At 40.7% G+C, this 13533-nt stretch overlaps 2 protein-coding genes across 2 annotated transcripts in view; one reads left to right on the top strand and one right to left on the bottom strand.

The window, feature by feature from the left end:
* Nucleotides 1–13533, top strand: part of syn2b (synapsin IIb) — a 407986-nt gene that overhangs the window by 293498 nt on the left and 100955 nt on the right. The gene's annotated exons all lie outside the window — the stretch shown is intronic.
* Nucleotides 1120–10174, bottom strand: LOC140210999 (metalloproteinase inhibitor 4-like). Its single transcript, XM_072280333.1, has 4 exons — nt 10095–10174; nt 5938–6046; nt 2760–2887; nt 1120–1510 (listed from the first exon to the last, which is right to left on the bottom strand). Exons 2-4 carry the CDS (start codon nt 6044–6046, stop codon nt 1313–1315), a joined length of 435 nt encoding a protein of 144 aa, XP_072136434.1. The 5' UTR covers nt 10095–10174; the 3' UTR covers nt 1120–1312.

The raw sequence follows: 13533 nt of genomic DNA on the forward strand, positions 1-13533 counted from the left end.
CTACATTTACAATTGAATCTGTTGTCAGTTTTTGAAGTCAATTATATTGACTTGGATGTTCTCTCATTTTTGGGACGAAGGTGAAGGATTCTTTCTGATTCCTCAAAGTATTTAAAAGCTGTACAAATGTACTGAAACATGCTAATAACACAACAAGATTCCAGAGATTTCTGATGCCCTATCTAGGTAAACTAATCAAAGGTGGTCCACAGGAAAGTGGAACTGGATTTGAATTCCACCATTGGAGAATGAAGCCTGTTGGAGGTCACAGGCCTTGGTCTTCTGTCTTTTCCAACAATTTCCTAAATACACCAAGCTTTTTTTTAACTATTTTTATGTTCAGGATTCTGGAGGTTGAGTCATTCACGTGGATAATGGAACATAGAAATTTTTTTTCCAACACATGACAGAGATAACTTCAGATTTTAACAGACGGATGGTATATTCATGTTAATGGCATTTGGCTGTAGCCCCACAATGCCAGTGTGGATTGCATTCTGCCACTGACAAAGCAGCAAACAATATGAATGGGAATACATGTTACTTTTACCTGGAACTAATCTGCTTTTCCAAAACTGTAATTTCCTTTTAATAGGACTTTTTCACCCAGGAAAAGGAAGTCATTTTATGAAACAAAAAGGAGCGCTTCTGAGGGCAAGAGAAGGAACAGTCCCTTTGCTTGCTGCTATTAACCACTGTTCTCTAAATGTTTTGGTGCATAATGGCATCTTACATGGCCTTTGTGCTGTCAGCTGCATGTTAATACTACCCTGCATGTGGCGCAGCCTTGAAGAAAACAGATAGCAATTTTTGACACAATTGTAATCTTGCCACTGCTAGGGCAAGGGTTACTCTAGAGCACTCTTGAATTTTAACCTGGATTTTTTTTTACAAAATACTGAATAACATAAATAATGTAGCATCATTCTGAAATAAAAAGACACATTTTCTTTATGTTTCAACTTGCATCATTAAGAGTTATAATAAGTTTTGATAGTAAACGTCACCAGCCAACTACAGCGCTGATATACATTCACAACTATTGTAGTGGTGTTGATGCTTTAGTTCACCTCAGGTGACAAAACTCAGCATGCTAACAAAATTTAACACAGGGCTAGAAGTGTTGGTTCTCATTCATTATGGTACATTCAGTGAAAGAATGGATAGAGAAGCCACTGTGCCTCACATAGCATACAGGAATACAATAAACTGACAAAAATGTTGGCGTTAACACTGGAACCTGGGGGTCTTTGACAGAGATGGGCCACCTGTAGCTGGTGTTGAACACAATTCTTATAAGATAGAGGGACACTCAAGGTTCACCATAATAGATATTTTCATTCATGCTGGCTGATCTTTCATCAGACCAGTGACAGGAGCCATCACCCTCCTTTGAGCAGACACTGTTCTTTGCCTGTGATCCAGTTCGAGTTTTCTCATATACCAGGTCAGTCCAAATACATTGGGTCTTTGTTGGAGAGGAGCATGGTACACTGGGACAGCTGACAATCTGCAACACAGAACCATAAAAAAAGATCAAATGTTCTAGATGTTCTAAAGCAGTCCATTTATAGTTGAATCTGTCATAACTTTGAAATCAATTTTGAAGGCAGAGGGTGGTGTGGAGTGTATTCTGTCTGGAGATTGGTGGCCGGTGGTGTTCCACAGGGATCTGTCTTGGGGCCCCTGCTCTTTTTGTTTGTCAATGATTTGTTTGAGGAAGTGAAAGGTGGATTCGTAAGTTTGCAGATGACATGAAGGTTGTTGGTATTGTGTTTACTGTTGAAGGTTGTGATAGATTACAGTGGGTTAGGATGCAGAGCTGGACTGAGAAGTGGCAGATGGAGTTCAATCTGGAAAAGCGTGAAGTGGTTCACTTTGGAAGTTCAAATTTGAAGGCAGAGTACAGGGTTAATGGCAGAATTCATTTTAGAGGAATAGATGGATCTTGGGTCTATGTCCGTAGATCATTCAAAGTTGCTATACAAGTTCTTAGGGTGGTTAAGAAAATGTTGGGTGCATTGGCCTTCATTAGTGGGGGATTGAGACAAGAGCTGTGAGGTAATGATTCGGCTCTGTAAAGCTCTGAATAGAAAGTATGTCTTATGAGGAAAGGTTTGGCGAGCTAGGGTTTTTCTCTTTGAATAGGACAGACAACCAGGATCATTTTTCCCCAGGGCAGAAATGGCTAATACAAAAGGATGTAATTTTAAGGTGATAGAGGAAAGTATGAGCAGGATGTCAAAGATATGTTTATTCTCTAATACACACAGAGCAGTGGGTACGTGGAACGCGCTGCCATGGGTGGTGGTAGAAGCAGATACATAAGCGACATTTAAGAAACTCTTTGATAAAAGGAAAAAGGAGCACTACGTGGGAGGGAAGCATTAGATTGATCTTACAGTAGGTTAAAAGTTTGACATAACACTGTGGACCAAAAGGCCTGTACTGTGCTTTTACTATGACGTACAACAGCTATTCCATTCCACAGATACAGAATAAATTATCTCCATATATTCCAATGTGGTGGCCATATCAGTAAGCTTTCTATATAGGCAGTCGATGGCATGTCAGTGTTAGCCAATGCATTACGAATACTATCAATTAAAGATGATCTGATCACCTAAGGTCTTCATTACTAATGACTATTAATGTCACTTTTTACCAGTTCCCACTGCAATAATTAGTGACATTGGGAAAGCATGTGAGGAACTAATGGGAGGGAGAGGGTGAGAAAGTGTACCAGCAATGAGGCTTACTTGACAGGAGCAGCCAGTTTCATACTTGTTCCACTTCAGGTGCCATTTCTGTAATGAAGTTAGGTCATCCCATGGAACAATCCAATTGCAGATCCCAATATGAACGATCCCCTGAATATCGAAATGGCCTGAAACCAGAAAGCATATCGACACATTTATTCATAATATGGTAAAGAGGAAAGATTTCAATCTGCAAAACACAAAGCTACCTTATTCTAAGCTGAACAGAAGACTACCAGGCCCCTGCATTTGCAGAGCTGTGTTAAATATATTTAGTATGTGTGTTTCCTTTAATTATAACGCTTATGTATGCCACACACTTTGATTCCTAATCATAGCCAGTTTTAATATAACTGTACCAACATACAGTATTTTCTGGTCTTATAAAAATTGAATGGCTCCAATGCGGTTGAAGTTGTTGGAAGAGACGTTGCCCCTTCAAACAATACTTCATACAACTCAAGTTATTTTTATTTCCTAGTGTTTTCTTAAGACCCATACAAAAAAGTCTTAAGATATTTTATTTAGCACTCTCTTAACACCATAAGACTATAAGATACAGGAGCAGAATTAGGTCATCTGGCCCATCGAGTGTGCTCTGCCATTCAATCATGTCTGATCCTTTTCTCTATCTCCTCCTCAACCCCAGTTCCCGGCCTTCTCCGCATAACCTTTGATGCCATGTCCAATCAAGAACCTATCAGGGCACAATGGGACTGACAGTCTGTGATCCTTCCAGGATACCATAAGACCATAAGGCAAAGGAGCAGAAGTCGGCCATTCGGCCCATCGAGTCTGCTCCGCCATTTTATCATGAGCTCATCCATTCTCCCATTTAGTCCCACTCCCCCGCCTTCTCACCATAACCTTTGATGCCTTGGCTACTCAGATACCTATCAATCTCTGCCTTAAATACACCCAATGACTTGGCCTCCACTGCTGTCCGTGGCAACAAATTCCATAGATTCACCACCCGACTAAAAAAATTCCTTCGCATTTCTGTTCTGAATGGGCACCCTTCAATCCTTAAGTCATGCCTTCTTGTACTAGACTCCCCCATCATGGGAAACAACTTTGCCACATCCACTCTGTCCATGCCTTTCAACATTCAAAATGTTTCTATGAGGTCTCCCCTCATTCTTCTGAACTCCAAGGAATACAGTCCAAGAGCGGACAAACGTTCCTCATATGTTAACCCTCTCATTCCCGGAATCATTCTAGTGAATCTTTTCTGTACCCTCTCCAACATCAGCACATCCTTTCTTAAATAAGGAGACCAAAACTACCCACAGTACTCCAAGTGAGGTCTCACCAGTGCCTTATAGAGCCTCAACATCACATCCCTGCTCCTATACTCTATTCCTCTAGAAATGAATGCCAACATTGCATTCGTCTTCTTCACTACTGACTCAACCTGGAGGTTAACTTTAAGGGTATCCTGTATGAGGACTCCCAAGTCCCGTTGCATCTACGAACTTTGAATTCTTTCCCTATTTAAATAATAGTCTGCCCGTTTATTTTTTCTGCCAAAGTGCATAACCATACACTTTCCAACATTGTACTTCATTTGCCACTTCTCTGCCCATTCTTCCAATCTATCCAAGTCGCTCTACAGAATCTCCGTTTCCTCAGCACTATCGGCCCTTCCACCTATCTTCATATCGTCAGCAAACTTAGCCACAAAGCCATCTATTCCATAATCCAAATCGTTGATGTACAATGTAAAAAGAAGCAGCCCCAACACGGACCTCTGTGGAACACCACTGGTAACCGGCAGCCAACCAGAATAGGATCCCTTTATTCCCACTCTCTGTTTCCTGCCAATCAGCCAACGCTCTATCCACATATGTAACTTTCCCGTAACCCCATGGGCTCTTATCTTGTTAAGTAGCTTCATGCGTGGCACCTTGTCAAAGACCTTCTGAAAATCCAAATATACAACATCCACTGCATCTCCCTTGTCTAGCCTACTGGTAATTTCCTCAAAAAATTGTAATAGGTTTGTCAGGCAGGATTTTCCTTTAAGGAATCCATGTTGAGTTCTGCTTATCTTGTCATATGCCTCCAGGTACCCTGTAACCTCATCCTTGATACCCCCCAATAACATACACAAAATGCTGGAGGAACTCAGCTGGTCAGGCAGCACCCATGGAATTGAATGAACAGGTGACATTTCAGACCGAGACCCTTCTTCAGGACTGGAAAGGAAGGGGAAAGACACCAGAATAAAAGGGTGTGGAGAGGGGAAGGAGGATAGTTAGAATGTTTTTTTTTAATATACAGAGAGTGATGGATGTCTGGAATATGCTGCCATGAGTGGTGGTGATAGGAACATGGATATAAAAAGGATGGAGAGTGCTGGCTGAAGGGATTAGGTAGCATTAGCATAATAGTATGCGCAGAAGGTCGTGTTCCTACATTATGTTGTTCTAGGTTCTATGTGTATGGTGAAGAAATAATGGAGAATAAATCAGGATTTGGATGAAACTAGTGAGGTATTCTGGTGTAGGGTTAGAACAGACATGATAGATTGAATGCTGTTCTTCTGTGCAACAACTATTCTCTGATTTATATGAATACAATGTTCCTTGGCATAAAGACAATTATTTGCCTACTTGCAATCTTCATGCAAGCAAGCGCGCATTTGTCTGTGCAAAATACCATCTCCAAGACAGATCAAAGTGTTACAGTTGATTTGCCAAGCTTCTTTACTTTTTCATCTGTGGAGATATAATTATTTCCCAGATGACCAGTTCCTTCTCTCCCCTTCTAACACCGACCTCTCCCCTTCTATCACTAACCTTCCCCAATCCCTTCCTATATACACTCTTCTCCTCTTCTAACTCTGTTTCCTCCATTCCATCCCTCTCTCAGATCCTTCCATATTTCCCCTTCCAGTCTTCTCCCTTCTCCATCAGCCTCCTCCCTATTCCCTCAGCTACCCTTATCCATTTGCCTCCCATCCCTTGCCTCAGCTTTCTACCTTCCTTCCATTTGCATGTCCCCATTTTTACCTTCACTTACTACCCTCTTTTGCCTCATTCTCTCCTCTCTTCCCCCTCTTCCCTCATTCCCTCCCCACCTAAAAATGAACCAATAACTTGTGTAGCCCCTAAGAGAGTAGCAAGACTTTTGATGAATAAAAAGTGAACCATCCAAATAATGAAACAGTTCTCACCTGTTATGAGGTACTGGATATTGGTTTCCAGCTCAATACCACATAGAGAAGAGCTGGAAGATGTGTAAATATAGTCCACCATTTTCTTCATTTCAAATCCTTTGTACATCTGTTAATGTTTGGAGCACAGCATCATGATTAAAATCTTCACTTAAACATTTTAAAGTTCATTTGATTATCAAAACTACACTAATCCAAACAATAAATCTAACTTGTCTCATAGAATGACTGTAAGTAGTGTTCACAGGTTATGCATTTTTAACTTGGAATGACCTTTGGAGTAAGTTATTCAAATATATTAATAATCTTTAAAATTATTTCATGTCAGTGATTTCTTCATTAGGCTTAGTTGACTAGTTTAAAATGTCATTATAATTTTTAATAGCACATATCTTCAAAAAAAGTAAGACATGAGTAAACCATTCTACATAACATAAAAGTAAAAACTTACTCTGAAATCATCCTAAAGGTTTGCATATGCTTTGAAAAAACCAGTGGCATTTTTGGTAAATTATTTATTTTCATGCAGTATAGAGCTAGGTCATTATAGCAATCTTTAATTATTTGAATTTATATTTAAAATGAGCATACATTAACCAATCAAAAAGCATACAATGGAAATAAAGTGTATAATTCCTGGAATTAAGTAGTAAAGTGCTTATTTCTGTACTCTATGATTTGAAATGTATTTCTGGAAGAGCAAAATGTGATTATAGCTACTTTTGGGTCATTTGGCCTTCAGGAGTTTGGATGAGTGCTTCTAATCTGACACATTTTCAGTAACAGAGTCAATCAAGTGACACCATTTCCAGTGAAACACTCTATAAAGAGCACTGCAGCAGGAAATTAGTGCACATTGACCCAGAAGCAAGCATTGATGATCTCTCTTTCTCCGAAGACAAACTATTTCTACCGTGGTGTGCTAAACTGGGGCACTACTGAAGGAAACCATGTGCAGATTTTCCAGCTAATCCAGAACAAGTGGCTCTGACCCCAACTCCAAAGAATCCCCATAGCTCCAATGTTGCCAACTCTCTCATCCCTCAAGAATGGCTAAACATTATGATCTTCAGTCTAATGAAGGCTCTAATTCCAGTGTTTAAAACTACTACTACCTAGAGACCCCGCCCCCCCCCCCCCCCCCACTCCTGGCTATGATCCTCTAGTCATTCATTCTTCCTCCCAACCCTCGGTTCATTGATGGCTGTACATCCCTATTCCCGAGTTCAGCTAGCTAATGGCTGCCCCACTCACTCACCCCAAGGCTCTCCTCTGATAAATCAAATCCTTCACCAGGCCTGATCTAAACAACACACACAAAATGCTGGAGGAACTCAGTAGGCCACGCAGCATCCATGGAAAAGAAGAAACTGGTCCTCTGAATCCTAACCTACACAAATCTACCACCCAAGCCCCAAGTACTCATCTAACACCTGTCCCTCTCCTGACCTCCTGGACACAGCCTTGGTTCTGAGTAGTGCATTTTCCCACACTTGCTGCACAGGAAGATACATAACTATGAATCAGAGGCACTTTAAACAGTACGCTATACAATTTCTAGACAATTGAAGCCCATAAGACTAAAGGAGTCAACATCTAAATGATAAAGACAACATCAACACTAAACTGCATTCAGATAGCACCTTTAATGCAAAAAAAAATCTTAAGGTGTATGCATAAACATGAGAAAGTCTGCAGATGCTGGAAATCCAAAACAACACACACAAAATGCTGGAGGAACTCAGCAGGTCAGGCAGCAACTGTGGAAATGACTGAACAGTTCTGAAGAAGGGTCTTGGCCAGAAACACTGACTGTTGATTCACTTCTGTGGATAGCGCCATTTTCCCTGGAGTGTGGGATCATTTGCAGAGTTTATAAAATAATGAGGCACATAAATAAGGTGAATTAGCCATAGGCTTTTCCCCAGGGTAGGTGTATCCAAAGTAGGTTTAAAATGAGAGAGGGAAGATTTAAAAGGGACCTGAGGGGCAACTATTTCCACAGAGAGGGTATTGTGTGTGTGGAATGAGCTACCAGCAGAAGTGGTAAACTTGGATAAAACATTTAAAAGGCATTTGAATAGCGACGTGGATTAGAAAGGTTTAGAAGAATATAGGCCAAACATAGATAAGTGGGCTAGCTCAGTCAGGCATTGGTTAGAGTCATACAGTCATAGAAAAGTACAGCACAGAATCAGACCCTTTGACCTATCTAGTCCGTGCCAAACCATTTAAACAGCCTACACCCACTGACTTGTACTGGGACCACAGCCCTCCATAGCCCTACTATCCATGTACCTATCCAAGTTTCTCTTAAACATTGAAATCGAGCTCGCAGGCACCATTTGTGCTGGTGGCTCATTCCACACTCACAGAGTCCTCTGAGTGAAATCATTTCCCCTCATGTTCCCCTTAAACTTTTCACCTTTCAACCTTGGCCCATGACCTCTAGTTGTAGTCTCACCCAACCTCAGTGGAAAATGGCTGCTTGCACTTACCCTCTCTATCCCCTCATAATTTTGTATACCTCTATCAAATCTCCTCTCAGCCTTCTACATTCCAAGGAATAAAGTCCTAACCTATTCAATCTTTCCTTGTAACTCAGGCACTCCAGTCCTGGAAGCATCCTCGTAAATATTCTCTGTTATCTATCACCCTACTTACATCTTACCTACAGGTAGGTGACTAAAACGACATTCAATACTCCAAATTAGGCCTCACTAGCGCCTTATACAACTTCAACATAACATCTCATCTCCTATACTCAATACTTGGTCCAGGTCCTGCTGCAAGCTCTGATAGTCTTCTCCACTGTCCACTACACCTCCATGCTTGGTCTCATCTGCAAATCTGCTGATCCAGTTAACCACATTATCATCCAGATCATTGATATAGGTGACAAACTAAAATGGACCTGGCATTGATCCCTGCAGCACTCCACTAGTCACAGGCCTCCAGTCAGAGAGGCAACCATTGACTACCACTCTCAGGCTTCTCCCACAAAGCCAATTTACTACCTCATCTTGAATGCCAAGTGTCTGGACCTTCTTGACCAACCTTATCATGTGGGACCCTGTTAAATGGCTTGCTAAAGTCCATGTTGACAATAGCACAGATAGGTTGGGCTGAAAGGCCTGTTTTCTGTGCTGTACAGCTCTCTGTCTCTCAGAGCAAGAACTCTGAAATTAAGGCTTTGCGTAATTGATAGACTCTGTAGGCCAGTAAGCACAGACAAAGGGTGAACGAGATCTAGTACAAATTATGACACAGGCAGCAAAGGTTTGAGTTGCCTTGAGTTTGTCAAAGCAAGAGAGGTTGGCCAGACATCACTGGAGTATGAAGGCCAGCAGAAATAAAATCATGGATGGAGTTCAGAGACAGGTGATGTGAGGGAGTAATGGATGCTCTGACATTTATCTTGGGTTCAAATATGAACTTAATACTGTAATGTAAGAATCTAGTTTAACCTCAGTTGCCAAATAAAATAAACCCATTCTTAACAGTTCATCAACAATTGGTCATGGCTGTGGACTTCCAGTGCTTAACTGGAGAACTGTTCTGTGCGCCAGGCAAGCAGACAAACAATTTGGAGGCAGTGGATTTGTCAAATAAGGCAGTGATGAGATAGAACAGGGTGTTGTCAGTGGCTATGTGTAAGTTGATGCTGTGTTATCAAACTGCAAGAGGCATTGCTGAAATATAGGACAGGTACAAGAATAGAAGCTTGCATGGTACAAGGCGAGGAAGAAAATCCATTGAAGGAGGGTGCGTAAGAACAGAAACAGGTGAGAGCTGTCCCACCAGTTGGATGACAGTAAGTTATGTAGAGAATGATGTGCTCAAGTACCACCGAGTCTGCAACTGGTCAAAAAGGTAATTACTATCACTCAAGGCAAAGTTGTTAATGATTTTGTCAATAGTTGTTTTAGTGATGTGACAGGCTGGAAAGACAAATCAAGAGGTTTCAGAGAATTCCAAAATAAATTTTAGAAAAGCTAGTGTGCTGATTAAGGGTTTCAACGTAGAATTCTATGTTTTCAAACTATTGATTAGGAAGCAGTGTTTCCAATGCTTTCTGCTTTTATTTCATTGCAAACACTCCCAACCCTCCCCACCCCCACCGCTTCCACTTGCTGACTTTTTCAAACTTTCTTTACCTTTTCTTGTTTTACTGTATACTGGATTACACTGGATTCGCTGGAAGAAGTCGGCCATTTACGAGTGACTAACGCTCGTATCACTATTAAAGACAAAATAGGATTGAGAATAGCATTGTGGTAAAGATATCTTAATACACAAGCTTGAAAGACAAATTATATAGTAATGTAGCAATAGTAAAGGATTCTGTGAAGTATTTGTTATTGATTCCATTCCTTTTAAAAAGCCATTCTTCTATAACTCAAACATATGACACAGATCAGACTGAAATTTATTCTTATGAGGATTAAGATGGTCACATTAATCATTCATACCAATATGCCTGGTGAAAAATAACTATATCTCACCAAGATAAACCACAATTAATTCCATGCCTAAATGTTACTTAGTGATCCAAATTGAACAAAATTTAATAGTAACTCTGCAACTGACTGAACAAATTTTCACTGGATGAAGAAGTTAGCATAGGCATACAGGACAGAAATAGGCTTTTGGATACACCAATCCCATTTCAAGCCCCCACTTTTGCTGATATTTTATTCTATTGACTCTTACCAGATTCTACCATTCAGTCACATGAGGGACAATTTAAAGTGGCATGTTAATCTACCAACCCGGATGTGGGAAGAAGCTGGAGTACTTGAATGAAACCTACAGTCACAGGGAGAACATACGGCACATACACAGCACCGAGTTCAGGATTGAACTTGGATCACTGGAGCTGTGAGGCAGTAGACTTTGTTTTTACTTTTGTCAGATTCCACAATTAATCAGTTTTAAACCACATAATAAATCAAAACAGAGTAGTTACGGTACTTCTGTTTTTTTTTAAAATGACAACGCCAAGGAAATGAATTGTCCTTCCATTCCAGCTCTTCTGTATGTCTGACAAGTTAATACAAAGAGGATGTACATACATGCAGTTACACCCAACAACAGGCAGGAGCATAGATACCAATTGTATTAGTTTGGTCATTCACACAGTAAGGCTTTACACAGCCTGCAAGACTTACTTCATTGCTACTTAGATGAGTTCTGACTGAAGAGATCTGTTCAAATTTCTTTACTTATCCTGTGCTACAGCTCACATTCAGGTCCATTAGCTCTTTTCCTCTTAATTTTATCATTCACATACCTTGTCTTTCCAGTCAACTGTCTGGTACTCTCATGACACTCCTCCATGTCATCACCTGCGAATCCAACCAACTGATCTTTTACCTCAAAATGTCTCAGCGTCCCTCCAGATCCTCATCCATCAATCACCTTCCCAAGTATCAGTCCATTGCTCTCCAGTCTGTTCCCCCTTACTGATCACATGCCCAAATGTGCTCCACTCAACTTTCACCCACTCTTGCCTGATCCCATCCTTCTGGCCCACAGCCCATCTGCCACTGATATTCCACCGTATTTTTTTCTCCCAATCTTCACCAGGCACCACCATCTAACTCTCCTCCTGCCCTCTACAGACAAACTACTGGTCCCGTTCAATGAACTCCCCTATCCAACTTTTGTCCAACAAACCCCAGCGATCACTGACCTCCCAGCTGCTTTCTCACTGATCCCGGCTCTCGTTACCTAATTAAAATCCTCCCTGAGGCCCTTGAAGATGGACTCCTTCACAAATGAAAATAGCTCTACAGCTCTTGGAGAAATTACTTTAGTCAGAGGGTGGTAAGTCTATGGAATTTGTTGCCACGAGCAGCTGTGGAGTCATTGGGTGTATTTAAGGCAGAGATAGATAGGTTTTTGATTAGCCAGGGCATCAAAGGGTATGGCGTGAAAGCAGGGGAGTGGGGATGACTGGATGAGGTGGATCAGCCCATGACTGAATGGTGGAGCAGACTCGATGGGCCGAATGGCCTACTTCTGCTCCTAAATCTTCTGGTCTTATGGATCTTCAAAGACACGTCCAAGAGCCTTTTAACTGAGATGACATTTCCTAGGTCTATCACCCTTCAACCAGCGAGTTCAACATCTTTAGCATTCCCTGAATAAAAATTATTTTCTCTTCTGCCCTTTATTCTTTCCCTCAATCACTTTGCAGATTAAAAGAAGCATAAGTATTCCTCCTGGCCGTAGAAACAAAATCCAAAATTGTCAAAACATATCACTTTATTTGGGTAACACACATCAAAGTTGCTGGTGAACGCAGCAGGCCAGGTAGCATCTCTAGGAAGAGGTACAGTCGACGTTTCGGACCGAGACCCTTCCATTGGGTATGTGGGTATTTTATTTGGGTATTCACTGTTTCCTTAAACTGTTTAATAACCGGCAGCTATAAGGCTAAGAAGTATGGTACACAATTCTGTATTTGGAAGAAGTGGCTATGATAATAATAAGTGTTGTGATTATCATTTTCCAAAATCCTATAGATTCTGGAATGGTTCCTACAGATTGCAAGGTAGTAAATGTGATCCCATTCTTTAAAAAAGGGGGAGAAGAAACAGGAAATTACCTTATCAGTTGGAAAAGTAGTTGGAACTACATCAGAGAATGTGCTTTCAAGATACTAACTGAGCGGAGATGCCATAGACTTATGAAAGGGAAAGCATCTTTAATAATTTGATTCGAGATGTATCAAGGATGTATCTACTGGAGTAGATTGGGGGAAACTGGAGAGGATAATGCACTTAGATAAGGTCTCACACAAGTTGATGAGTGCAGTTACAGAACATGAATTGGTGGGGGGGATGATATCGAAGCATAGTTTAAGAGTTGGTCAACAGATAGGAAACAAAGAGTAGGATTAAATGGGACTTAGTCTTTGGTACTCGTTGGTGGACAGGGATGGATGCTTAAGCCCCAACTATTCACAGTCCATATCCACTATGTAGCAGAGGAAACCAAATTTCAAAGTGTGCCAAAGACTTGAAAGTAATTCAGAATGTAAGTAATGATGAAGCTACAAGGAGGCATCAGTGGGATACAGCTAGCTGAGAGAGTGGCAACAACATAGTAGGTGAAGTAAAATATGGAAGAAAATGGAGTTTATCCTCATTGGTCACAAAACACAGAAATACTCAGCACTTTTAAAGTAATTGAAGATGGGGAAACACTGATGGTCAAAAGATTATGGTTTCCTTTATCTATATTATATACAATGGATTCCAGTTAATTGGGACACATTGGGACCAGTACATTTTGGCCCAATTAAGCGGCTACCACAATTAGCCAAAATTTCATGGAGATAGTGAAAAAGGTGTAAAAAGACAAACTACCATTTAACTAACAAATTATGTACCTAACTGAAATGCAGAACAAATTAAAACACTATCAGTGCTACTACAGTACTATAAAACTGTATTAGTTCCTGATAGTTATTGATGGAGGAATTAATCCAGAGTACACTGATTGACAGTAAATTAAAAAATTCAGTGCGTCACCTAATGTAGATAATAGACTGCCTTTGAACAATGCTTTTGATGATTGCATCATCTG

The sequence above is a fragment of the Mobula birostris genome, chromosome 16 (assembly GCF_030028105.1).
Source record: "Mobula birostris isolate sMobBir1 chromosome 16, sMobBir1.hap1, whole genome shotgun sequence".
NCBI classification, from domain to species: Eukaryota; Metazoa; Chordata; class Chondrichthyes; order Myliobatiformes; family Myliobatidae; genus Mobula; species Mobula birostris.

What these genes read in the sequence shown, in the direction of transcription:
- LOC140210999 (XM_072280333.1), bottom strand. Translation starts at nt 6,046, where the DNA reads ATGTACAAAGGATTTGAAATGAAGAAAATGGTGGACTATATTTACACA. An exon ending in TATCCAGTACCTCATAACAG is followed by an intron (nt 2,888 to 5,937) that starts GTGAGAACTGTT and finishes TTCTGGTTTCAG; the next exon opens with GCCATTTCGATATTCAGGGG. An exon ending in AAACTGGCTGCTCCTGTCAA is followed by an intron (nt 1,511 to 2,759) that starts GTAAGCCTCATT and finishes TCTGTGTTGCAG; the next exon opens with ATTGTCAGCTGTCCCAGTGT.